The 27944-nt window shown below is 35.9% G+C and overlaps 3 protein-coding genes across 12 annotated transcripts in view; 1 reads left to right on the forward strand and 2 right to left on the reverse strand.

The window, feature by feature from the left end:
* VPS37A (VPS37A subunit of ESCRT-I) overlaps positions 1 to 5124 on the reverse strand; it is a 38846-nt gene extending 33722 nt beyond the window's left edge. Inside the window, exon 1 of the mRNA XM_027122699.1 lies at positions 4668 to 5124. Within this exon, the coding sequence (XP_026978500.1) occupies positions 4668 to 4792 (125 nt within the window). The 5' untranslated portion in view covers positions 4793 to 5124. The remainder of the gene's footprint in view (positions 1 to 4667) is intronic.
* CNOT7 (CCR4-NOT transcription complex subunit 7) lies at positions 4702 to 21203 on the forward strand. 3 transcript variants are annotated; one of them, XM_027122710.1, is made up of 7 exons: positions 4702 to 4724; positions 6808 to 7018; positions 8880 to 9073; positions 12445 to 12606; positions 15350 to 15494; positions 17828 to 17938; positions 19572 to 21203. In XM_027122710.1, the coding sequence occupies exons 2-7, from the start codon at positions 6902 to 6904 to the stop codon at positions 19698 to 19700; spliced, it is 858 nt and encodes a 285-aa protein (XP_026978511.1). In that variant the 5' UTR covers positions 4702 to 4724; positions 6808 to 6901; the 3' UTR covers positions 19701 to 21203. The 3 variants fall into 3 exon arrangements, with proteins under 3 accessions (XP_026978511.1, XP_026978510.1, XP_026978513.1); XM_027122709.1 differs by lacking the exon at positions 4702 to 4724 and adding an exon at positions 5122 to 5344; XM_027122712.1 differs by lacking the exons at positions 4702 to 4724; positions 12445 to 12606 and adding an exon at positions 5141 to 5344.
* ZDHHC2 (zDHHC palmitoyltransferase 2) overlaps positions 17607 to 27944 on the reverse strand; it is a 76326-nt gene continuing 65988 nt past the window's right edge. For 2 of the 8 annotated variants that reach the window (XM_027122708.1, XM_027122701.1), the window contains exons 13-17: positions 24647 to 27872; positions 24031 to 24200; positions 23041 to 23129; positions 18181 to 19642; positions 17607 to 17919 (exon numbers count right to left, since the gene is read on the reverse strand). The gene's annotated coding sequence lies outside the window, so the exon portion shown is untranslated. Of the gene's footprint in view, positions 17920 to 18180; positions 19643 to 21390; positions 21434 to 23040; positions 23130 to 24030; positions 24201 to 24646; positions 27873 to 27944 lie in introns of all 8 variants that reach the window. The other 6 variants (XM_027122704.1, XM_027122702.1, XM_027122706.1 and 3 more) reach the window with 6 other exon arrangements.

Here is a 27944-nt window from a genome sequence, read left to right on the forward strand (position 1 = left end):
GCATGTGAGTCCTTATGAGCTGACAGTAAAAACTACAAAAAGAAAGGTTTGGAATCTAGGCTTACTAAGAAACCCATGAGTTTTATACCTGAGAACAGGGGGTTAAACTTAACAGCTATAGGGTAGAAAATTATACAAGAGCAGGCTCTCCAAAGATGTTATAAGGTTTTTTAAAAGAATCTGGGTAATCAGAAAGAATATCCAAGGACTGGCAACAAAAGAAGATTTCAAAACAATTTTTAAAAACTATGAGGTTGGCACTATTATATTTAAGATACAAAAATAAAATAATTGGCATTTACAGAGTACTTACTGTGTGTCCAATAACATTCTAGTTTCTTTACATGTATTGTCTAAAATCTTTCAAAATGAAATCTTACATTTCATTTGTGAAGAAAAGAACTCTCTGGAATGGACATGCTTTCTGAATGGAAAGTCAGAAGTAGTCCTGCCAGAGGCAAGTGAGCTGTAAGCTTGTGAGCAATTCATAAACAATAAGTTGGCTAGATCCATGTAGGCTAAGAGGCAAAGGTTCCAGGCACACTGATTCTATGCAGCGGAAAGAAGGAATACAATCTGCTGCCTGTTTACTGTGTGTCAGATACTCTAATAAATGTTTATATATATTACTTAAATACCAACAATCCTGCAGAATAAAAATCACAATTCCTGATTCTACAAATGGGAATTGGAACTCAGACTTCACCTAAGTCATGTTGCTTTTCCCAATGTCAATAATTTTTGCTTGTTTGCATTTATGTTCCTCAAATTCATTTTGTCTAACATCTCATACCAGAGTGAAAAAGAAAGCAATTCTGATAAAAATAACTCCCAAATTAGATTTTCTGATTAAAAATAAAATTAAAATAGCACCAGAATTACCACATAACTAACTGATTATTAAAACGGAGAAGTCCTTTACTTGAGAGAGCTGATCTCCCTAAGTAAAAGGTAACAAAGAAAGAGTACTATTTGTATAACTTTGAATTTATATAGTTAATTACAGATAACAATTACAAACACAGCTCCAGGTTGTTCCTTCAGAGCTAAGGAAATAAAATAATAAAGAAGCTAATAACTGTAGATACTGTGAGAGAGGAAAAACCAGGATAGTAAGGATAGTAAAGTAACTGTTGAGCTACCATCAGATTTTAGTATTTTCTGATTGCAGGGTCAATGCAGGGAGATACTTAACAGCTTCAGTTCGAAGAATCTTTAAATACTGGAATTAGTGAGTATCACTTGGGGCAGTTTCAACTGCAAGTATTAATAATTGAAAAACCAGGCCAGAAGTGTCTTGAACAGTGAGGGGTTATTTGTATGTATAATACAAATGTATATGTATCGTATAATCTTATACAGCAAGAAGTCCGGAGGAAGGAAGTTTCCAGATCTGGTTAATTCAGCATCACAATATTATCACAGACTTTCCATCTTTCTACTCTACCACATTCATTAGTCAGTCTGCTTCCGTCATGATCCAAGCAGTTCTAGATGTTCCATGTAACACAACGATATCCAAAACACAAAGCATTTCCTCTTAGACACTACTATTACTAAGAAAATGTTTTGAGCAGCTCCCCAGCAGACCTCTTCTCCAACCCACCACTCCACTGACTAAGATTAGGTCAAGTGTCTTGCTTCCACAATAACTAGCAATGGGAATGATACCATCATCATTGGCGTAAACAATCATTATTTACCTAAGCAGGTTGAAAGAGCACAGCCTCCATTAAATAACTGGTCCCGCAGACCAGGAACCCATATAAAAATAATGTTCTTCCAAGAAATCAGAAGAAATGGATTTAGATGGGAAATCAACAGTGTCTCTTAGAGTGAGCTTCTTTAGGAAGTAAAAGAAACAACAGAATTAGTTCTACTCCTGCCTGTAAAGTCAGGAATTTTAGTGGTAAATTGAATACTGTGATGACTGTTATTTAGAAGGTGGAATAAAATTCTTGAGCCTAGTAATCTATATAACTTTGTTTCCATTTTCATAGCAGACAAATGTGTTATTATATTTTGGGTAAACACTTTTTTGGTCATCATTATGACAGTGTCCCATTTGCCCTGCCTTACCAGTAAGACTTAGATGAGGAAAAAATACACATAAAATTCAGCTAACCTTTAGGAGAGGCCTGAGGAAGATGAGGAGGTAGGAATTTCTTAAGGTAACTGAAAAGAAGCTTACATTAATTAGAGAAAGGGAATTAAAGAGACTCTTTCCTGAAGTGGGATTTTTTTTTTAATTATGAGGAGTTGGAAGGTAGATGAGAGAATGGAGGTGGGAAAGGTTATTGAGGAGACGAAAAGAAGTCAGACGCTTTCATGGCCAAGAAAGAGCTACTAACCCTATATTTAGAGAGGGGATAGAATATTAAATGTGAGGCAGGTGGGCAGCATGCAACAAGATATTAATACTCGTAACTGAGGAAGTTTTCTATTATTCATTAAAATACTGTTCGAAACATTCTTTGAACTTTTAAAAAGTGCACCTTCAGAATAACCAATCGCAGTGTCTTTTTATACAAAAATCTTTAAGCTTAAGTTGTAGTATTGAATTTGGTTACTCAAGCAACATATTTTCAGATACTGCACACATACATCATTTTTACCAGCTAGTTTTAAAAGGTATGTCATGAGTTAAAAGGGAAGACTTAACAAGAATAGGTAGAAGACATTTTTTCTGGGATCATACCATTCTTTGAAAAATGGAAGTACATGACCTCCTTAACTGTCACCAGAATTATCCAAGTATAGTTTATAAATGTGAAATATTTCAATAAAAACTTCAAATATTTTTATAAAAGAACTTAAAAGAATCAAGTACTTAAAGTTAGTTGTTCATAAAACATTACAAATGTGTAGATAATATCACATGTCTGATTATGTCCATAATTTCTGGCTCAAAAAATAACAAAATAGATCCCTTCTGCATTTGACTCAGAGTATTTACCGATCCTCTTAAGCCAACTGCAGAAATCCTTAGATTAGCAATTCCTGCCTTAGAATCTCACCTTATTTGAAGGCCAAAAAAATATACAATAAATTTCACATCAATCGCTTTCCTTATTTACCAGCTTTAGCAGCAAGGGGCTTTGGAATATTTGAAAAATTCAACTCCAACCTCAAAGAATAAAAATTTGCCAGCAGTGAGAATACCTAACAGAATATACTAAAGGATTAAAAGCAATTAATTCCAAAAGTATGGTTCTAAAAAGTATTTTGGCAATAGTAGTACTAGCATAGTATACAGTCTTCCAAGGCGATGCCTTCTAAGGAGACAAACTTTCGTTGTTTGTTAAAAAGGAGTCACCTTGTTTCATAAGCATATTTTGTAAGAGTAGCTCTTACAGGTTAGTAGAGAATACTATTTGGAGTAAGACTGACTTGTAAGAACTCTATGAACTTAATTTTCCAAAAAGAAAGCCACAATTAAATCAAATACCATGCCATTCTTTCCTGTTTAATACCACAAATTCTCACCTTTCTAAAGTTCTCAACAAGCAGAACAATTGAGACAAAGAACCAAGAAACACCTGAAGTTCAATCAGTAATAGGCCTCATTTTAGCCAAACTCATTTTGCAGTGATTTTTTTCTTTTAACACTATATCTAATTTAAAACTATTCTACACTATAACTTGCTTGGGAAAAAATCCTTAGTGTAACAGATAAAATGGCTCCTAGAAGTTCCTTCCACAGGAATTAATCAATTTTAATACCTCTGAATATATATATTTCAAATGTATGAAAAGTCTATTAAGATGTTGACATCTTTACATTAGAATACGTGCTGACACGCAAGTAAATATACTTGCAAAATCCATATAATATAAAGAGGCAGTTCTAATTTTTAAAAACCACTAGAGGTCACAGATTTTTGCAATATAAAGGGCTGCAGCAAACCAGTTTACAATAAAAACAGTTGAATTAATTTGAATTGCAAAATATTTCTAATCTGACCACGCTGGAAATGAACAACTCATACAACGCCAAAAGAACAATCAAGATGACTCTAAGGCAATTCCCGAGTGTGGGAACAAGAATAACGAAGTGAGAAATGAACAGAGACTGATAGTTGCCAGCTGGGGGGAGGTGGTTAGAACGGGGTAAATCTTCTATTAGAGACTTCAGAGGATTGAGTATGTCACTCCCAGAGAAGAACTCACTGGTGAAAACTGTCTTCCCTTCTCTTTAATGTTGAAACAGTTTTGGGTTTTTTTCAAAAATGGTCCACTATTTGTGAAACTTGGAGATCACTCTTCACGATTCTTTTTACCCAAGTACAGAATTTTAACAATTCTGCCAACGCGGCAAACAGGTGGGCAAAGGGAAAGATTAGTGAGGAAGCCGGGCAAAGCAAGGCATACTGGAGACAGACTATGAGATAGATTACAGTCAGCAGCGCTGTTGTCAGGAGGGATGAGCAAATCGCAATTAGAGGAGCTGAGCAGTGGTGGGGCGGGACGGAGGGAAGGAGGGCCCGGAAGAAAATCCTGAACGTGGGTCAGGGATAGGAGAGCAAGCGTGAGAGGCAGGACGAAGGGAGGTAGGTCAAAAGGCGGCAGCTGGCGGGAGTCGGCCTGAGGAGCTGCGAGTGTAGTTAGGACCAGCCCGCCCTCCCGCCCTACTTTTTCTTCCTGTCGGAGAGGCGGCGACCAGTCACCTGGAGTGTGAGTTCCGGAGGGACTCGATCAGCCGCTGCTTCTGCTGTTGGAGGCTGGTGAGACCACCGGGGGACCCAGCCGCGGAGGAGGAGGCGCTCTTGGTCAGGGGAAAGAGCCAGCTCATCCTCCACGGGTCCCCGGGCCCGAGGCCCTAGAAGGCTCTGGCCTGCTTCTCCCAGCTGCTCAGCCCGGCGGTTCCCCAGCGACAGAGGAGGAGCGGGCAGGGACGCCCCAGCCCAAGTGCTGGGGAGCCGCGTCTTCTCTAAGCAAACCCGGCCGGGGGTCCTCGGGGTCAGGGGGGCATGTTCTGTCTGCGGACAGCTGGAGACAGGGAACTCGCCGCCCGGGACCGGCAGTCCTCCCTTCACTGCCCTGACGCCCCAACCAGCCAGTCAGGACGCCTGACCGCGCAGCTCTCCACCACCCCAGCTTCCGTCACCTGCGTGCCCCGCCCTCTCTGCGTGTCGCGTCATCATCTGGCGCCCCCGCCTGGACGTGCGAGAAGCGACGGCGCAGCGCGGTGCGGTGCAGCTCCGGCTCCCCTTTCCCCCTTGCCGGGCGAGAGGTGTCTATGGGGCACCCGCCGCCGCCGCCGTCGTTGCCGCCACCCCCGCCGCCGTTGGGTGCTGTCTCTATGGCGAGGAGGAGGAGGAGAAGTGCGAGCTCAGCGACACAAGTAGATCTTGCCACAGACTTGCGGGGGGAGGGGCGGGTTGGAGAAGTAGAAAGGGGGCGGGAATGACGAACCTAAGCGGGTGCGCGATGGCGCCAGCTGGAGTGCAGCTGGCTAAGGGCTGGGCGGCGGGGGGAGGGGGGAGGGTAACTGGGGCTGGGGGGTATGTCAACGGGGTGGCGCAGAGTGATGACGCGAAGGCTTTGTACCTGGTGCTTCGATGCTGTGGGGCGGAAATTGGGAGTGGAGGGCGGTGGCCTAGATCCTTAGCTTCTCGTATTCCTTCACGCAGCGGTGCTTGGGAGTCCATCCGGCTCCGGTCAATGGTTATCAGCACCTTCGCTCTGGCTTTCTGCCAGGGAAGAGAGTTATCTGTGACTTGAGTGTGTCTGTACTGTCCTCGCGTTTCGTTGGGAACCCGCTGTTCGGAGATGCTACCTCCAGTAAAGAGAGGGGGCCTCTGATGCCTCTTCGGGGCTTCTGGAACTGTAGTAGAGAGAGGTGGAGGAAAGCAGTGTTCAACTACAGGGTCTTTCCACTGTGTGTGTGTGTTTGTGTTTAGCGAAGAGGGTTATAAAGGAAGGAGCCCCTGGATCTTTGGTTTCTGTTCTTAGAGCACTCGAGGTCACATTTGTGACTGCAGAGTTTAGAAGGGGCGGTCATAATTCCCTTTTTTACACTTTCTGTTATGATTTTTTTCAAAGTTGTGTGAAAAATGAAAGCGCATCTGGAATTTCCCTGCTCAAGAATCAATGTTGGTCTGTACTGCTCTCATTATATACCATGAAACCTGTGTTTAGGGACCAGAAACGTGACATGTGTGTTTGGTAACCAGGGAAAATGCTCTGGTTTTTAGGAAATTAGAAAGAAAAAATTTGAAATGCAGACCCTCTATTGCTTTATTTCTTTCTCCCATGCACAGTTACAGACATGGAAACAGTTTCTGTGGCTGTTACTTATTGCAGAAAGAACTTTTTTTTTTAATTGGTTTACTTTTGGCCCCTCCAATCTGACTTGAATAAATTCCAGTAGATTTTGTAGTTAAATCAGACTTTGAATGTTCAGTTAATGAGGAATAAAAGTAAATACTATCTTTGCCCTAGTAACATCTGATCTGATCTTTTCACATGTGTATCAGCATGTCACTTTTCCTTTTTTTTCTGGAAAGGGATGTCTTTATAAAGTTTTATTCAGAGTTGAATTTATAGCAATTTTTAAGTAATGAAAAATTTTTAAAAATGATTAGTATGTACACAAAAAACACTTTTTACATAACATATTAGAACCAGGAAACCTGTGTTGTAGTCCTTTTTCTCCTACTGATTAGCTGTGTGACTTTAGACAAGTCACTTTCTAAACTTTGATTTTCTTATAAAGCAAGGACTGTGAATAGATAATCTCTTAGGTTTCTGTCAACTCAATTCTGTGATTCAGATTCTTCATATAGTTGTTTTTTATTTTGACAGGTACATAAATAAAGGATAAAGTATTTTACGAAACAAATCTTCAATCAAGTATAACATTTTGATGCTTGGCAGCTAGACTCCTTGTGCCCTCACTATGCCAGCAGCGACTGTAGATCATAGCCAAAGAATTTGTGAAGTTTGGGCTTGCAACCTGGATGAAGAGATGAAGAAAATTCGTCAAGTTATCCGAAAATATAATTACGTTGCTATGGTATGCCTATGAGCAAAATCCTTAAAATGCTTTTTATGAAAGAGGAAAGGGGATTTTAAACATCTTGAATTCAGCCCTTCTGGCTGATTTTTTTTAGTGATTAATTTAATTATAAAAAGAATTTTGTCAATGACCTCCAAATAAAGACCACCAAGAACACACCTGTAATATGACAAGTTGGGTTTCTTACTCATTGCACTTACTCATTGAGGGAAAATGCATTCTTAGAACCATGGGGCATTTGAGTAAGAGAGTGTTAGAAAGGACTTCTAGGATTTGTGCTTGTGGCAGGTGGTTTTAGGAAAGGAATAAGGAAGCAGGGCTTTGCTCTGAACTGGATGCTGTTAGTAAGCTCGGGTAATTCCATGATAGGGTATCTTATTGAGTCTCAACTAGAATGAGAGAAGACTGGAGTGGGGCTAAAGCCATAAAGAAGCAACAGTCACTCAGCCAAGATAGAAAGATGTTTGGTCATTTTTGTGGTTTGGACAAATGTCTGTGTTTTTGCGTAGGTTCAGTCATGATTACAGACTGGCCTTGTCTGATGTTATAGTGTGAAACTGTTTATATTCAGCAGAAGAATGCTAGGACCTAGCTGTGAATGCCAGGTCTGCTCCTAGCAACATTAATATTAATACCAGATGGAACTCCTGAATGTCTTTCTCAAACAAAAAAATTCACATTTCCCAGTGAAGCATTGTTGATCTGCAGTTTTTTGTTTGTTTTTTAATTACCAGTGGAGTTCCGTGGACACACTGTACTGTTAAGCATTTCTACTTTTGCACATACTGTTCAATCTGCTTAGCTTGTCTATTCAGTTAATTATTTTGCTTCTTTACTATTGTGTTTTGGCTTCTCTACTGTTTTCTAGATTATTAGCTTCGAGAAGTAAGAGATTAGTGTCTTAATCATCCTTTCTTCCCTGACACCTAGCGTAACACATAGTGTCCAATAAAGTGGTTGTTGAGTTGCACTGAATTTAGAAAAGTTTTAATTTCTTTACTGCTTCATATGAGTTGGTATTTAGATTTTGTTCTTAGTTTCCTAATTTGAATTTTAATACTAAACTGATATATTATTTTCTTAGTATATTTAATACAAATAAATTAATACTCTTTTTTTGGGAGGGGCAGGTTGATTGGTTAAAATATGAATATTTGAGTGTACATAGATAATGTCCTATTTAATAGATGTACTTACAATTAGAATGAAATTATTATTTTTTTCTAGTAGGAATTCATAGTGATCATTTCTTTCTCAGATGATAAGGAGTGACAGCATTAGAGATGTGTTTAACATTCTACAGGAATGAGTGGTGGCATGCAGTTTTTAGCAGTTTTTAAGGATGTGCTTTCTCTGGACTGTAGAGAGAGTACTGTTTTAGCCCAAGAAATTAGGAGGGTTTTGGTGTTTAGATAAACCTTACTTCAGAAAAGCAATCGGAAAGTATGGTGCATCTTCCATTCTTTTTAAACAGTTCTTCATTGGTTTTAACATTAGAATACTGTGAGCATAGTTTCACACACCGGTTGAGAAACATGAATTTGTGACTTTTTCTCCCTTCCTTGGGAATAGAGTACTCAGTTGCATTATTATGTGTATCTAATACATAGTTGTTTTTTACTAATATGATATTTAAAGTAAGAAGAAGTCGTTAAGTGTGCAGAGTTTTCTTTTATGGTTCTAAAAAGTAATGCTCTTCCTAGTTAAAAGGTACTTTGCAATTGAACGTGAATTGTGTAGAATATAATCTATAACAGGATTCTTTGACTTGTACCCCAAATTAATTATTTATTCTAGGAATATGTGGATTGTAGTTTCGACCATTTAGTAAATAATGAACCTTAAAACTATTTTACAGGACACCGAGTTTCCAGGTGTGGTTGCAAGACCCATTGGAGAATTCAGGAGCAATGCTGACTATCAGTACCAACTATTGCGGTGTAATGTGGACTTGTTGAAGATAATTCAGCTAGGATTGACATTTATGAATGAGCAAGGAGAATACCCTCCAGGAACTTCAACTTGGCAGTTTAATTTTAAATTTAATTTGACGTAAGTGGGAAATAAATTTAACGCAAACTTCTTCTTTTAGTTTAATTTTAGGAATTAATTTCCCTCAAGTATGACAAATGAAATTCTAACTGAATTTGGTGTCATTATCCTGGAAATATTTAAAACCTAAAATTTCAAAAGTTTACGTTTCTTTTTATCATGGGACAAAAAAATTAGGCTAAAGAAGACTTAAATGCAAATACTTTGAGTTTTAGAGATGTTATTTGAAAAGTATGACTGCCACTATTTTGAAATTTGGAAAACTGGGTATTGAAAATACTTCTTGATTGAAAAAATTATCTTACAACATTAATTTTGCTTTCAAACTTTGAGTGCAATTTGCAATATATATGTTTTTGTTGTAACAGTTATCCTTGTGAAGAGATTTTTATTACGGTCATACTCCAGTGTATGAGTAGATTACACGTTACAGGTGGTAAGATAGTTCTTGGAAACTTGGGTGCATTTTCCTTTTAAATCAATATATATTCTTAGGTCAGTCCACAAAACCTTTTGTAAGTTATATATGGGAGAAGTAATAGTATCTTTGAGCCTGGTGTTTCTTTTAGAAACAATTCAGAATCTGAATTCTAACTCAAGCCCTGGGTCAAAACCCAGTTTCTTTACTCACAGTACTTCTATATCATTGGTACGAGTAGTCTTGATAGCTTAGGGAAGTTTCCAGTGTTTTGGGGTAAGGGCAGATTGTTTACAGACTGACTGGGAGATGGGGAAATGCTTAATACATTTTGAGTATATTACTATACTGCACTATCCTTCTATTTGACTGCCTCTGATTGTTTCATATGATCTAACATCCGATTTGAAAAACTGTAAAAGAAGCTGTAGGACAATTAATGGTAGTGCCACGTAAGAACTTCCATTCTCTGTAATGTGATACTTAGCATATAAGATCTAAAGAAAAGCAGGGCTGATGAATTCAGAGGGTAGTGTTGTCAATGATGCAATAGTATGGCTTCTAGTTGCATTATGTTTAGCCTGACTCTTTGTTTTTACTCTGTTGAATTTAATAATATACGCTCCAGAACTTGGTAGAGGGTGAAAGGTACTCATCTCTATTAAAACTGATAATAACCATTTATATGTACTGTAGTTCCAAAAATTCCCTTTTATCCTTTTCCCAAAAGATAACCCTTTTTAAAATCAGTTCTTTACCATTTCATTTGTTCCATGTTACCTTTTTTCCAAGCTGATCATTAGAACATTGGTCTTTACTAAGATACTGCTGTGATCGCATTACGTGAGTAGGTGACCATTAAGTGTCTCAGTTTTGGTAAAGTTGACATTTTTCTTTTCTAGAAACATCCTTGTTCTAATAATAACTGCTTTATTATTACAATCTCTGAAAGACGTTTTTTTCTTATACAGAGAGGGCTACTGTAGTTTTGCCACCATTCATACTAATGTTAATATCTTAATAGATGTTTAAGGATACAGTGAAAAATATTATTTAAGTAGAAAGGGTCAGTTGGAAGATAAAACCAGTTTTACCTAATGTGGAGAAAGAGCACCATGAATCTTGGATATTTTGAAGAAAGATGAAAATTGACTTTTTTATTGAGTGCCTAGAATGAATGTGTCAGCAGCTGTGCTAGGCCCCAGGGACATAGTGTTGGGGAAAGTTGGTCATAGTCATTATAACTTAGTGTTTCTATAACTCTTCTGTCAGCTTTCTATTGCCAAAGTCCAATGTTTGGGAATTTGCTCTAAACTGAATTTGGAGTTGATATGTACATGAAAATTAAAGTATAATTTGATACTTGATCATAAAACACCAGAGGTACTCATCCAGGTCTCTCTCCTGGAGGCTGTGATTCATTAGGTCCAGGTGTGGGACTTGGGAATCCATATTGTTGCTAAGTTCTCTGAGCGATTGTTATCATTGGTCAGGTTTGGGAAATACTGACTTGAATAGTGCAGTACTCCTTGGTGATATAACATTGAACAAAACAGACAAAAATTATTGCCCTCTTCAAGCTTAAATTCTGATTGAGAGAGAGATAATAAACTACAATAAAAGTAAAGTGAACATATGGCCCAGAATAATGTGTGCCTGGAGAAAGAATCTGGTATGCCTTTGGTTGGTTATAATTGCTAAAGCATGTCTCTTAGCATTGGGGCATGATGAGTGAGATTCTACTTGTTTAAGGTACATATTTTAGTATAATAAGGACAGTAATATCTGTTGTGTAATGAAAAAACTTGGATTTATTCAGATACCCTTCTGTAACAAGGGTTTTCCAGGGAAATTTTCCAGGGAATTTTGACTTACAGTGATCGTTGTGGTTCCTCTCTGTTTTTAAATATTTCAGTTGCTAGTTTTGTTATTTTTCAAAGACATTTAATAGTAAATTGATTTCCAGAGAGTAGACCATAAGGATACTTTTTGGCCTAAGTGTAATGTTCCTTTTGGTTTTGTTTTATTAAAGCTTTTGTAGAATTTTTTTTTTGCTAAGTGGTAAAAACCAGTATTCTCACAATTTTAAAAGTAAATAAAAGGAAACAACCAGTGGGCAATGCATGAAATACTTTTCATTTATTCTCAGGAACATACTTTCATTTTGATCACTTTTTTGATTTAATACAATGTTTTGGATACCTGTGTGTTTGTGCTTAGAAATTAGAGATGGCTTTCTTTTTGGCTTAAGTAAAATCTTGAAAAATTGGTTTATATTTAGATTTCCTGGCTTGATTTTTGGGAGGTAATCTTCTAGGAGTAAGGTTGTTAGAAGAAGAAATTAATGCTATTCTAGCAGAGCCCTTCATTTTAAACAGTTTACTGCTTATTAGAGCTATTTGAAAGGCTCATCATTAGTGAGAGGAGGCATCTCCTTTTTCTTTAAGACGGAATGTGGTTTAACTCAGCCACAGCAGATGTTTTCTACTCAGTCTCTTTCCTGCTGAGAGCCCGGGAGATAGACACAGGCCTTCACCCCTGGGGGCTGCAGCTCCATTTGGCAGCATTAAAAGGGCTGCTGAGACTGAAAGCCCCCGATAAGAACACGTCTCTTACTTTGTGGTGGTAGCCACTGGTTAGAAGAAGACCCTTTGTTTCAAATCCAGTTAAATTTACTTAACTTGTGAAAGGCTAATGAAATTGATAGTAAAGATGAAAATCTCACCATTGGACTGTTGTGAATGATTACTTACCACATGAACATTTTTCTAAAATACTAAATGACCTTTGTACTTAAGTTGTGTTTTCATTCCATATATGTGAAGCATTGGAATAAATGGGCCCAAGCCCATTCTCTCTCTTGATATTTCTGGCGCTGTAGTTGTAGATATAAGTGGGAGAAAAACAGTTTGAAGTATGGCACTTTTGAATGTTTTTCTTTTTCTTCTGCCAGGGAGGACATGTATGCCCAAGACTCTATAGAGCTACTAACAACATCTGGTATCCAGTTTAAAAAACATGAGGAGGAAGGAATTGAGACCCAGTACTTTGCAGAACTTCTTATGACATCAGGAGTAGTCCTCTGTGAAGGGGTCAAATGGTTATCATTTCATAGGTAAAAAGATTACATTGAAAATGGCATTTGTGTTATCATTTCCTGGCTGCTTCACACTTCACTTGGGTCACTGTGTCAGCAATTTCAGGCTTAGTTACAAAAAATTGGCTGCCATGTAGCAGTCTCCTAACTCTTGACAGGCTAATGTTGGTCTGCTTAAAGATGAATTTAATGATATGGGATCCATTTTGGACTAAGAGACAGTATTGCATGTAGAAAGAGCACAGGCTGGAAAAATAGACCTTGGTTTAAATTCAGCAGTGCCATTTGGAATCTTTGTTACCTAGGGTTATTTAACATTTCTAAGCCTTAGAATGAAAACATTTATTCATTTTTCAAAAAAGTTATTTATTATCTACCATATGCCAAGCACTGTGGTAAGATTCTAGGCATTAAGCTACCAACAAAATAGAGTAAAATCATTTCATGGAGTTGACATTCCGGTGGGAGTAGGCAGACAATTTTTTAAAATGATGAGATGTATATTGTGGTTTGTTAGATGGTGATTAAGTGCTATGGAAAAAAAATGGCAAAGAGAAAGCTAGGGGCGGGTCTCTGTGGTGGATTTTAATGTTTTTTTTTTAATAGAGTGTCAGGAAGAAATCACTTAGAAGAATTATCTTACAGAATTGTTTTAATGGTCGATAATAACATATTTAAAGCATCTAGTAAAGTGCTTTACACACAGTAAATTCTCAATAAGTGGTAGTTTTAAATTCTTTCTTATCATAAAATAAAATCAGATTGTTGAAGAGAATTTCTGGAAAGGAAATTAATTCCATTTTGTAAATATAGACTTTTAGGTAAGAGAAAGAATTTTCCTATCTAAGTAAACTAAATTAAATTGGCAGCCCAGGGACTAATAGTGACCTTGGGAATTTTATTTGGCCTCTTGTTACCGTTTTAAAAATCACTGCATTTTGCATATATTAATGTTCTTATACTTGGTCCACTTCACACATTTAAAACAAAAAAAGAGTTTCTGCGTGCTTTAGAATTTCCAGTGCTGGCCTGTGTAATGAATGAGAATAGTGAAGGACTGTTCATACTGTCAGCTTCAATGCAGTACTAAGCAGTAATTTTTGAGTTGGAGTATTGAGCATACCAGTTCCCACCTATCATCTTTTTTCTCTGTTCTCCATTTGAGCCTATACCTCAGGAGATGAGGCTTAAGTCTCTGGTAATTTCAGGAACGTTTTTTGAGTTCTTTTTTTTTTACTTTCCTGGTCATGAAGATACAAAAGAACTGGAAAGCATAGTCCTGTTTTTTTATTACTATGTATGACAGGTTCTTTCTTTCAAAAAATACCCTGAGCAAATACCCTATGCTAGGTACTAGGATAAGATGAATAAAAACAGAAAGGGGTCATGTCTTCTTAGAGTTTAGAGTCTGGATTAGACTCTGATATATTTGAGTATTTGTCAAGATATGTTAAGATTTTATTCTACTAAATTTCATTAAATATTTTCTTCATATTCTAACCTATTTCTAGTAAATAAAGACTGGTTGAAGAAATTTATAAATCCTAAACTCTAATATGATCTTCGTTTTACTAGTATTGATGCTAAGCAAACATACTGACATATTTTAGGTAGACAGCAAAGTTAGTTACTTCCTTGTTAGCTACCAGAAATTTAAAGGTTTCTGCTGTTTATTGTTTATTCCTTGATATTCTTTAATGGTCTTCAATGTAAAAACATTTTTTTCTCTTTTTAAAGTAAGAAGTGAAATTCTAAACATTGAATAAAAATTTTATTTGTAATCTCCCCTGAAAGATATGTTAAATAGCATCTCTCATCATTTGAGTCCCAACTCTGTGCCATAAGGAAAAAAAATTAAGATGTGACACCTACCCTTTAAACGTGGAGAAAACAATACATGTGCTTTAAAGGGAAGTACAAGAAAACAGCTTGTCTGAGAAATCTGCGGGAGCTGAGCTCTTGAGGGAAGGCATCCTGTGGGAGGTCCTTAAAGGAAAGGTAGACAGGGAAAAGAAGGGGTGTGATTGTGGCACGGGAGTGTAGAGAGGTATTGATGTAAAGCTGTGGAAAAGCCAAACAGTAGGGAGAGGAGGTGTTGATTTGAGTGTGGGAGTTGGTTTTTTTATTTTCTAGATACTAGTTCTCAGCCTTTACTACCTTCGCTTCAAGGTTCAACATTACCATTAGTATCTCTTGGGGATTGACATAGGAACAAAATTTTGAGGGAAGAGAGTATCATTAATAAAATCACTTAAGGGAAGTGAAGATACTTTGTTAGGGAATTACCGTTTGGGTTTTTGAAGTGTATGACCTTGTTATGTAAATGATGGGAAGATATGAATTATTTTTGCCTTCTGAATGCCAGTTTTCCTGCGTCATTTGACATTTTTGCCAAGTTTCCTTTCATCTTTATTTTTTGAGCTATCTGCTATGGACAGTTTGATACTCTTTAGAGAGTTCTCTATTCAAGGATTAGCAAAATAGTAGTTTAGTGACTACACGCTTAGGAGGGTGGTAGAGATCTCTGTATATTGGTATCCCTGAATGATGAAATGACACTGTAAAAGATGGCATTTTTTTCCCATTATAATTGTAAACATGTTTATTTTCTCTTTTATTCTGTGTACTTTTTTCTGGTTCATTCTTTTTTTTTTTTCCGCCTACAGTGTGACTCACTTAAAAGTTGTATCAGAAAAAAATTTATCTTTTCATTTCTGTGGTATTTATGGTCCCTCTTCTTTATTCTTTCACCCTTTTGTAGTGGTTATGACTTTGGCTACTTAATCAAAATCCTGACCAATTCTAACTTGCCTGAAGAAGAACTTGACTTTTTTGAGATCCTTCGATTGTTTTTTCCTGTCATTTATGATGTGAAGTACCTCATGAAGAGCTGCAAAAATCTCAAAGTAAGGCTTCGAATGTCTTTATCTGTAATCAGCACAGTATTCTTTCAGAATGGGTGACTGACTTACAAGGTGCTGGGTTGGGATATTGATTTAAACCGTATTTTTAAGTTTTATGTTAAATGCGGTTACATTATCTGATTATTTGATTCCTTTTTTGCATAAATAATAGTTTATAGGAAATCCTTTTTCAGAGCTTCAAAATAGATTGGCAGAATAAATTTTCAACAAGATTTAAACAGAAGATCAGATTTTTGTCATTGCTTGCCAGATTGAACATAAACTAGCACAGAATCTGAGCCTCTCAGGCACAGAAGTCCAAGTTCTCACTCTCTTGCAACACGCACATAATCTTTCCATGCAAGATAAAGTCTGAAGTGGCCAGCAATGTGCAGATATAGTCAGTTGTGTAGCGGAAAGAGTTTCTCCTTCAGCTTACCTTCATGAGAGATTATTTTCTTGGGTCTAGTCATAGGGTCATGTTACTAGGAGTAAATTACATAGCTAAAAGGGCTTTTTTTCCCTCCCCTGGCCCATAGATGTCAGCTTGTTAGTAGTAAGTGCTAGTGATTGGGTAGGTCCTGTCTAGACAGCAGCTTACATTCTGACACTGCTTACCATGTGTGTAATGATTTGTTACTTCTGAACATTAATTCTTTCAAAAAGAAAAGAAAGTGTCCTTATTAAGGAAAAAGTGCTCCTTTAGTCTTAGAATGAATTCATTACGGGGGTACAGACTCCTAAGGAATATAGTGGTTTTGTTTTTTCTGGTGTGTGTGTGTTTAAGCTGTAATTCAGGAAAAACGTTTATGTAAAGTGGTTGCTTCATAGAACTTACATCAAGGTTAATCAAGTTTTCTCCTCACCAGCTTTTTAGAAGTGCAAGGAAGGTTATACTTTTAGGAGATGGTAAAAACTTTAAGAGTTTTATGCAGAAAGAAATAATTTAGGAATTGAATAAGGAAACTTTGCTTTTGACAGATGAACTGATAATCATGAGAGTGGTCTTTTGTCCAAAGTTTGCTTGCCTCATTACAGGATATAGCATATAACCAGGGAAATTTTTAAGAAATATTACTTCACGTTTGTAGCACCAAAGAACAGCAGAATTCTGTGCAATTTGAAGAGACTACTGTGACTCAAGTGAACTTACAGTAGGTTATCCTCATTACTCTAGAAAGGGTACCCCCTGAAAGTATTGTGTGCTGAGAATCCAAGGTGTAAATGTTTTAATCTGGCTGTGGAAATCCTTTTTAAAATTGACATGTCTGTACAATGACAGTTTTGGGGAACAGAGAACCGAATTATTGTTCATTATGTGTATGTTGTTGAAAAATTTCTAAGCATATTAGGTATTCTGAATATGCCCCGAGTTAACGGCAGTGTTAAAATTTAGGTTAATGACAAAGGTACTTTTTAACCTATAGTCAGTGGTACTGAATAGCTCTATTCTGTTGCTCTCCTAAGCAGCTGCTAATGATACCTAATCCTTGTGCTATTTTTAGCTCTGAAGCAGCTGCTGTGCAAAGCACTGTTTCAAGCTGTGTTGTAGAGAAGGGCTAGTTTGGTGGTAGAGGCCTTAACAATTCAGAGAAATTTGTGTGTGTCCTTGGTCCTGATGTTTCTTTACTTTCTCTCCTCCCATTTTCCCCCTCTTTATTCTCCTTCCCTCACTCCCTCTCTCCTTCTTTTCTTGTATTCTTTCTCTTCCTTTCTTTCAATCTCATCTTTTTTTTTTTAATCCTAGCAATATTTACATAGGGTGTTTAGCAGACCCTTCTAAGGAGTTGTATTCTTATAACAACATAACCTTTTTAAACTAACAAAACCATAGTTAAGCACTTAGTGAATTCTTATGGATTTAATTATAACAGCTTTGTTTTGTGCAAATTATTTAGATGAAACTATTTAGAGATAGATTGGTGTGAAGCTTAAGAAAATTCGAAGTAACTGCCTACAGTCAGTTTTATAATAATTGATGGATGATAGAGGGACTGGATGTACTTGGCAAATGTTACCCGGTGTACCTGTTACCTTATATATGATCTGCTTCCCCCATATCTTTAGGGAAGTTATTTGCCTGCCACATGCCTTAAAGAGTATGATGAAGATAAATTTTCCCAATTAGGATCTCATTTATTAAATTATAAACATCTCCCCCATTCAACAAATACATCAGTAATTCACATTCTCTGTTTTTTTGCTGATCTTCATAAGGTCCGTCTTTACATACTGAAGTTCATTTCTATTTTGGTCATTGTCTTAAGTTATGTGATTTGTGAATTCGAGTTTTGCAATGTTTCTTTCTTTTGACAAGCCATTTTTCTTTCTTGTAGGGTGGTTTACAGGAAGTTGCTGAACAGTTAGAGCTGGAACGGATAGGACCACAGCATCAGGCAGGATCTGACTCATTGCTCACAGGAATGGCCTTTTTCAAAATGAGAGAAGTATGGAGACATCAGTGCATTTTTCTCAGTTGGTGGTTAGGTTGAGAACATTAAAATCTAATGGCAAAAGTTTTGGGGCAATAAGTACATATTAAGTGAAGTATATAATTATAAGTACCATATAAGTCATACTCACTACACTCGAATGAAAGTAATCAAAAGTCATCATAAGTCATCTTGAAATGTAGTTCAGAAGGCAATGAAAAAAATAAGTTCTTTGTAGAATAAAAAATTTAAACTACCTTAGAAGTCATGTAGGTCCAACCATATTATTTTTTAGGTGAGGAAGCTGAGGCCAGATGCAGGTAGCCTTTATCCAAGGTCATACACATTACTAACGGGAGAACTCCAGAGGACTTTCTGTTGGCCACATCAGTGTTGCTTCTGTCAAGTCAAGGAATCCATATGTTAAGTTTTCCCTGGCATTGGCTTCTCTTAGGTATTAAACTGCTGCTGAAACTACTATTTGCTCTTACCATTCTTCAGTTCTTTGAGGATTTACAGAGTAGGACTCATGCTTTTTAGTAGATTCTTACAAAGAGGTTTTGAATTCTAAAGGGGTTAAATCTGAAATAGTTAAATCAAAAACCATGCTGGGCAGACACTCCTTAACTGGCAAAAGACAGAGATAAGTTCTTCAAATATAAAGAAGTTAGGTATGGAAGAATGAAATTTAATGAACCCAAGTCTACTCTTAGGTTAAGTGACAGGTATACTTCACTGTAGCTAAATGCAAAGAAAAGAAAGCCAGTTGTGCAAAAACAAAACAGAATGGACTTTTTTGCTTACAGAAGAGTTTTCCTTCTTGCAAAATATTCACTGTAGAATTCTTTTGAGTATATCCTCTTAGACATTAAAGAAATGACTGAGAATACTTCTGGGGATTTAAAACTTTTTGTAGAAATGTATTAATAATACATACAATAGAAAGCATATAGCTATTTTGCCAAGTGGTATTGATTCAGAAGTGATTTGGACTGTTCATGACAAGTAAATATTTTGTTTTGTACTTCTTCCCAGTGCTTCATTAGAGAATTAAGACAACGTTTTGAGTTCTCAGTTTTGCATTTAAAAATGCCTTTATGGTTCAGTTAATGGTAGATTCTCTGCTACTAATTCGTTATCTTTATTTTTCTTGGCTTTATTAAGGATAATAACCTAATCTGAATGTTCAGGGTTTGCTGTCCAGACATGTTTGGGGTTTGATTGTTTTTAGCCAACTTAGCCTTGCACATAGACTCAAGGCTACTTATAAACCTAAACTTCCCCTCCCCTGCCCATTACTGGCTATTTTTATTCATTCTCATGATTAAGTATTATTAAATTAATGGAATAAAAATGCCTGCCATTTTTCCGTTACAAATTCTCAAAAATGGTCTGAGTGTTAATAGGAAAGGCGTTGTGTTTATACATTTTTTTGGTAGTCTTTTTCTTTGGTTTCTTTTGAGCTCTGTACTTCTTGAGAAAGTCAGTCTTATACGTTTAATTTAAATGTGTGGCTTCAGAGGAGCACCATAGAAAAGAGCTGTCATTATAGTTAATGAACAGTCAGTACTTACATTGCTGAAATATAAATTACCAGTGGTACCTTTTGGTTAAAATTATCTTTTTTTCTTCCAAAATTCCTTTTTAGATGTTCTTTGAAGATCATATTGATGATGCCAAATATTGTGGTCATTTGTATGGCCTTGGTTCTGGTTCATCCTATGTACAGAATGGCACAGGGAATGCATATGAAGAGGAAGCCAACAAGCAGTCATGACATGAAATAGTTCTTTTATTTTATTTGAGCTACGCACGTGCTTGTATATAGGTTTTATCTCTGGTTGAATCCCTTGAACGATAGACATTACTTTTTTTTCTCTCATAGCTCATTTTATTTTCTGCCTTTCAGTACTAAGTATGACCATTCCTATCTCAGATCTTAATAAATAGAAAAGCATTCAGGTTAAATCTGGCCTTAATATACTTGTTAGTAGGCGTGTGTGACAGAGTGGGGAAAGCTATTCAGTACATCATATTGAATACTTTGATCAACATTACTTGAGCTTGGTTTTTTTCCCTTTCCTAAATTAACTAGCACTGACTGTAATTTATTTCCCTGTTTCATGTCTCCCTTCCATTCTGCAGGAGTTTTAGCTATTTGAGATTGTGGACCATCAATTTTGCACTTTAGAGAGTGATTCTGACTCAAATCCTCTGTTTTATCAGCAGTTTTGGCTTTTCTTGCTCTTAGCTGGAAAAATGACCATCTGCCAACTTTATACAGTATTTACTTGCTTTTGACCCACAGAATATAGAACATGCATTGTGCAAATGGTTGATTCAGCAAGACTACAAAAAAAAAAAGACAAAAAAACTACTGAGGAGCTTAGTAACTGCTGTTTCTGTATGTAGTACTTAATCTCCCAAGCACATCTAGTGTCTGTCAGTTTCTAATTGGCATGTGTAGGCTGCTCTGTGACTGAAGAATTTTTCAAACCAGCTTTACACCCTTCAGGAAAAATCCTTTGTGATTGGATGTTTAGTGTCTGCCCGGAAACTGGTATCCAAGATGTTGAAGCTGCGGTTATTTTATGATAGCACACTTCCCTTGATCTGCTTCTTTTTATTCCATCGCTATTTACCCTTATTTTTAATTTTTAAAAATTTTATAGCCATACCTAATGATGCTCTTGCTTTGTTGATTACACAAATCAATTTCATTAAAATCCAAAGATTGCAAGTCTTTAGGTATATTTTGTACCAGATTAAATTAGAAGACAAAAAATTTGTGCTTTCATAGTTGCTACAAAGATAAATAATGGAGAGATTTGGTGCAAAACAACAAAATACAAAAAATATAAATTTATTAGCTATATACAGTGTAGCTAATAAAATTACCTGAGGAGTGTAATGCTTGTTTATTTTTTTGTGTATATCTTTGCAATCTATTTTATATATATTGACAAAAGAGACTGTGACATATTTAGCCATGCAGAATATGTGACCAGATCAGAGCATGTGTAGGAAGACACTTTGGTAATCATTAACTCTGCCCTGAAATGATGGACTACAAGTTATGATGTGTGTTATCTGCACTTCAATCAGTAGTATTAGCAAATCTCCAAATGTTAGCCACATTGGTTTGTTTCCCTTGTACATTCTTTATTCATGATACTTCAATGCTGTAACTGGGTGGTCCTTTTTAAACAAAACATTTGTGAAACAGAGGGATTGTTTTTAAAGCTTTTGTAAATAAAGGCTTCAGAAATGTTTTCTTATATATGTTGATGACTAGTAATTTTGTTTCAGAAATATTTGGGGGCTATTGTGGGTTTTTTTTTTTTAATTTGGGCAACTGAACATAACTCAGTAACTTCATTAACTAGATGATTTTTAATCTCTTAATTGAAAAAATCAACCTGAGCCTTCTACATTTCAACAGTGTTGGCTTATTTTTTAATGCATACCTCAACTAGATGTTAAGACTGGACTTCTGTCTCCCCATTTATTCTGAAAGATGTACAAAGTAAATGCATTTGGTATAACTTACTGTGGCTTCTTTTAAAGTCAACACAAATTAGCAGCTATCTAATTGGTTTCTTTTTCTTTTGATCTTTTATAAAGATTGCCTTTTAAATAGCCATGTAGTTGCTGAATTTCAGTTTGTAGTTGCTGAATTTCAGAGTTTGTATCAATTTTTTGGTTTTGGTTTCTGTCTCCAAGAACTAATATATTTTATAACTTCTAAAAGAGGAACATTATAACCTTTACTAAACCTAGCTTTTGGATAAAAGATATTCGATCATTTTTTCATGTTCCTAAGCCATTAATTCTGGACTTAACCATATTCTGTTAAATCTACTAGAGCAAGAATCAGCAAACTATGGCCTACTGATCAAAACCAGCCTGCTGCCTGTATTTTGTATGGCCAGTGACATGAGAATGGATTTTACAGTTTTTAAATGGTTGGGGGGAAAAAAAAGAGCATTTCCTGACATGTGAAAATTATGAAATTCAACATTTAGTGTCCATAAATAAAGTTTTATTGGATTGCAGCCACAACATTTATGTACTGTCTATGGCTATCGTTGCACTACAATGGGAAAGTTGAGTAGCTGCTATAGAAACTGCCTATGGCATTCTCATCATTTCATGACCCGACAGCAGTTGTGCCATGTATATCTCTCAACCACAACATTTTATTATTTGTTTATATTACCAATTCATACCCACTATGTCAAAACAAGAAAAGTGCACTTTGGTGTGCTTTTTAAGGCACATCGGAGTGTGAATTATATTATCAAATTTTAATAAACTGTGACACTGTAACTGTGCTAAAAAAAAATACAACGTATGTTGATATAACCAGACTAAGCCCTCATCACAATATTCCCAACTCATGGGAAAGCAACAGGAGAATTAGCAATTTTAAAATGGAGTATCTCATCACAGCATAATTTCATAAAAATATTCATATTCATAAAAATAAAAAATGAAAATAAGCCTGCAGCCGAAGTATGTTTACAAGTGGCCCATTTGTTAGCCAAGCAAAGCTGTTTACTGATGGTGAGTTATGTATCATGTCTGAATGCAGTAGCCCAAAGAATGTATCTAGAGAAAACTTAAGCTTTGTGTACAGCTTTCTGATGAGAACAGTTGCTTGAAGAGTGGGGCACATCAGCAGTTAGTTATGGAACAAGACAAATGATTGTTTTTCTTTGGCTCTTAATGAGTCAGATGTTATCAGTACTGCCAGCTGTTCTTTACTTTTGAGAAACCAGTGCTGAGTTTGAGTAAAGAAGAAACAACTACAGGTAAGAATATTTTCAAAGAAGTTGAGAAACCACTAAGTACAACCTGAAGTGGAATCTACAAGGATGTGATATAATTGATGGTGGTAAAAGTGTGCATGGAGCAGGAAAAAGTTTAATTGATCAAATTTTAAAACTTGTGGAAATGTAAGGTGTTTGGTTTGGTGGGGACCCATTTCACTTGTGTCATACACCTTTGTTTTTTTTTCCTAACAAGAATTAACATTGTTTACTGATAGCTGGTGTCTTATACCACTGCAAAGACCATGTAGAAAGAGCATAAGCCAAAAAAAAAAAAAAACATACCTGAAGTATACATCTGTATACAGACTGTCCTTCTGTTGATTCTTTCTAGCCATTTACTCCAGGGCTCATCCATATTCTCTACTTCTTGCCTAAGTATATTTTTTTAAAGAACTTTAAAACATGTTTGTTTTAGTGTATAATCTAGGTTTATTATACACTAGTGTATAGTCAAGGGTAGTCAAGGGTAGTCAAGTCAAGTCTAGTGTATAATCAAGGTTGCTTTTTTAAAACATTCAACTTTTACATTATAAATGATTAGGGCATTTAAGATACTTTCAATACTAGGCTTTAGGGCCTATACATACTGACAGAAAAAGAAACAAACCTAAATTCTGACAATAGTCTTAGTTTCAGCTGAATAAAAAAACAACAGAACTGAAGCTTTCCATGGTAACAGTTCTTTAATTCAGCATCAACAGAACTCTACTTTGGGGCATTATGTTTTTTTCTTAATTTGATTAAGCACCTTTATCTGTCAAACAAGAAACATTAAGTATTAAATTCAGGTCAGGATTGAACTCCTTACATTGTTAAATCTTCCCTAGAAGATGCAACAAAAATCAGTTTGTTTTCATGAATCATAAAATAATATGTCCCTTCTGAGCAATAAGGAGCTGCTTTAGCATAAACCAGAGCTTAAAGTCACTTATCAAAAGGCCCCCTTTGGTTTAATTGGTACTCAGAAATAAGTCAACACAAAAGATGAATAACATTAACACATTTTCCCCCCAACTGTAAACAGTACAGAAATACTGAATATTGGCTATATGAACAGTAACATCAAAGATCTACGTTTGGGCGTTGTCACCATTTTGTTTTTGCTGTCACTCTTTTGCAGTGAGAGGGCTTCAAGAGATTTAAAGTTGTCTTTATTGACATTGGCCAGACTTTCATTTGACCTTTTTGTTGGTAAAGAACAATTCAAGGGTGCTAGAGACTGAGCTCTTAATAACCTAGACTGCATTATGGACAAGCATCCTCTTTACTTACATCCTTTTTTTTGGAAGATGGAAAAAACATCCTATTTCAGAGCCTCCTGCTATACTGAACATCGTGCTGGGAGATACTTCATAGTTTGTGATCCACAGGAGTTCCTTTGAAACAAGCCTACTTGAACTCATCCCTTCAGTGATGTCCACTTGATACAAATCGGGACACTACTGTAAAAGAATAACAAATCCATCATGGCAAAGACAAAAGGAAGGGTGCACGGTTTGGACCATTATAAAGTCTAACACAGTTGCCTGTGTTCTGTAACAAAGTAAGATATTTTGGTAGTAAATTCTAAATCTAGTGGAGGAAGAGATTGCTCAGTTTTAAAATCAAGACTTCTCTAATGTTGGAATGTATTTAATGTTTTTAGTAAGTGACATGATCAAATTGCTAAAGTTTTAATAAACATTAGAATCTATGAATTTTTACCAAGGTAAAAAAATTCTGGTGGTGTCTTTGTAAAAGAGTAACAAATCCTTGAGGTGTGTAACACAATTTGCTTCCACAGGTAAGAGGAAATACTTCTAAGTTGGCTAAGTATGTGGAAAAGGAGTGCAGGCTGTTAAAAAACATTTGGGGTTACTTAGAACAGTTTTCCACAGAAGGATCTTACCCAGAGATGTATGTTACTAGCGAAAATCCATTGTTGAAATGCATCACTTCAGATAAAATGTTAACAGATCAGAACTTGTAGTCTGTGGAAGGGGGATGGTCGTATTGGAGGATACCTTCATCACGGTTTACAGTGTAAGTGGATTTGCGTTTAAGTTTTATGAGGTTAGAATATACGTGGTGGCTTTTCTAAAAAAAATTCATAATAGTATCAGAACTATCACTTTTACAGGTAAATATTTGACAATAAGTGTGTACCACAGTATACAGTAAGAATCAGCCCAGCAGGTTTACATGTACTATTGCAAAATAGGGAAAATTTGCTAGTTTATAATATAAGGGAGTAGCAGCTTTTTCACAGGTTTTCTTGAAGCATGAATCACGTTTCTAGCTTAATTTTTTATGAACATGGTTTATAAGACCTTTGTGTATGATTTTCCCAGTGAAGATGGTTTTTTGTCAAACATATGCCATATTTCCAACAGTTATCTATTGATTACAGCACACTCAAATGTTAGTCTTTTTCTAATTGTCCTCAGACTCCTTTAACTACTAATGAGCAATCACCTCATCCTGTCATCCACTTCATCTCCAAAGACCTATGTTATAACCAGGTTGTAGACATGAATCTTGCCTGCAGGAGCTCTGGTAGATGATTAGGAAAAGTATATCTTTAAAGCAACTTAGATTGTTAGTGCAAAGGCAATTTCATATAGACAGCTAACAAAGGTGATCAACCAGACTTTATTATGGTATAACAGGAGGGAATTCATAGATAAGCACTTACTTGAATGTCTCATCATTGTATTCAGATGCAGTTTTTTTCTCTTTGAAAAAAACAAATCTTTCACTGCACAATGGCAAATAGCTAATGTATATGAAGCATTTGTACAACATTTTTAAATGAAAAAATTCTTAAATATTGATACCTATATGATATAATCTCTAAAAACAGGAAAAATCAAAATTATCATTTAATGGACTGTCAGGACATACTTCAAGTGTCTTCAAGTTTGAGTTAAGCAATTAAATTTTTTAAAGCAAAGTGTTTAAAGTGTTTTTAAGGTACATTTTATAAATATATACAAAACGTAGGTCTATTTGATGCTCTGTTCACTCAGATAAAATTTATACTGCAAATCTAATGATATGCCATCATCTCCAAAAATTATAACCCCTTAGAGTTAAAAACAAAACTAAACAAAAAACATTTTAAAGATTAGTCACTGTATGAAACCAAAAAGGGAACCATTACAACTTAATGAAAAAAACTTTATTTTGAAAAATGTTTTCATCTGATTCTAATGTATATTGACTTATGGATTTGAATAATTACATGAAAGAGCTAAAGGGAGGGGGGGGAAATTAACAGTACTCTAGCAAGGTAAAGAATAAAAATCCCTCTTTTTCCCCTAATTTCTAGTTTGACAGGAGGGGTCACCCAACAGAATCCTATCCGTAAAAACAGCTCTAGTACTGTGCTTTGAAAAACATCTGGCTGCATATAATTCTGAATACATTATGTGATGCTCTTGCCCTTAAGACTTCTAACAGGAGCTATAGGTTCCAACCTGGCACTTCAGGTAATGAAAACGATGACCAAACAATGCTTTAGGATAAAAGTAAGAATGTATCATATCTTCCGAGTTTTCTTGAAGTAGATTGTCAGATCAAAATCTTTAGTTTAAAAAAAAAACCTGAAAAAGACCACCATCCTATTACTCAAAGAATTGCACTCAAATGATTTATAAAATGGACTGGGCTGACACTGGTTCTTTTATGAAGTCATTTAATATAAAACTTCGTATTTTTAGCAAGGATGAGCAAATGCAAAGATCTGTTACTCCATTATCCTCTGGTCTTCTAGTCTACTTTGTGTTGAGTTTATCTAATTCAGATTTTGAAAACTTTAATACCATTTTCTCTTTGTTTAAATACCAGTTCCTTAGCTGTGTAGTCTTAAAGGGTAATCTGCTTTAAATTCTCAAAATCAGTACCAAAAAAATGTATACAGCGTATTCTAATTGCTAACATTTACAAAACTTGCACTCCATCAAATTAAAAAAGAATAAGACTCTTCAATAGTGCATAGAAGGCACAAGAGCTTCTTAGTATATTTACTGAAGCCGAACATTTTGGCATCAACAAACACACCACTGTAGTTTATCTTAAACTCAGTTTCCAAACAGCACACCATTCAGTTCCTGTGGGACTAAATTTCCAAAAGGATATGACTTTTGTTTGATGATTTGCATAATTTAATCTTAACAGGTATTTGAGGACCTATGTAGTTTAACTGTCATACTTCTGATGAGAGGAAAAAGAAAGAATATAGATGTCAATGAAGGATTAATTCATTGGCCCATCAGGGATTCTTAACAAAAATTCAATGTTTGCTATGTTCAATAGAATAACCTAAAAAGAGACTTTTAAAAGCTAAACCAGCAAAAGAATATCATAAACCAATCTTCATAATTGTTATTATAGACTTTCCCCCATTTTCAGATAATTAAAATAAATGAAAAATATATTTCTGATGTAATAGAAATGTATTAATTCTGACAAAGATTTTCCAGCCAGTTGAGCTCAAGCTTCAATGATCACTTCTTTTCCAGCAGGGAACAAAGGCTAGAATTAAAGTCTGGCAAAAAAAAAAAAAAAAAAAAAAAAGGATGGTCATCTTCAACTGCAGGCCACTTGAAATTTGTAATCATTCATAGTTTTTACAGTTCACGCAGCCTAAGGCTAGATTCACATCAGAGGGAGTAAACAAGTCTCATCTGCTACCTCCACCTTCTCGTAGGTAACAGGTTTTACGAATAAAGCTTATCATTATAATGTTACGCGAAATCTTTTAAATCTCAGTATCTTAATAGTCTCAATTTTCTGAATCAGAAAATCAGAGGATCAGTGGGTTTTTTATGTGGTAAGTTGTGCTCCCCAAATATCTGGGTGAAAACTGGCCCATGACTTTATTCCAAGTTTTTATGACAGAAGATATTTTTGTCCTTGATTCATAAACCATAACTACTTTTAATGTTTAAGAGGAATCTGTGTTAGCTGAAACAATCTGTACACTGGAGTAAAAATGTGTTATGTTTTAAGCAACAGCTTGGAGAGAAACGGTCAATTCACATTCTGCATATCCAGCCAGAGGGGGTGGGAACAGCTAGTTAGTGGTGCCTTCCTGCGGGAAGCCTCTTCCATCCATCGACAGCACTGATTACCTTGGGATGAAACAGAAAACATGAAACTCTCGTGTTAACTCTAAAAATACAAGCAAACAAAAAATGAACCAA

This window comes from Aethalodelphis obliquidens, unplaced genomic scaffold (genome assembly GCF_003676395.1).
Source record: "Aethalodelphis obliquidens isolate GAN/ISIS:26980383/991018 unplaced genomic scaffold, ASM367639v1 scaffold25, whole genome shotgun sequence".
In the NCBI taxonomy this organism is placed as follows: Eukaryota; Metazoa; Chordata; class Mammalia; order Artiodactyla; family Delphinidae; genus Aethalodelphis; species Aethalodelphis obliquidens.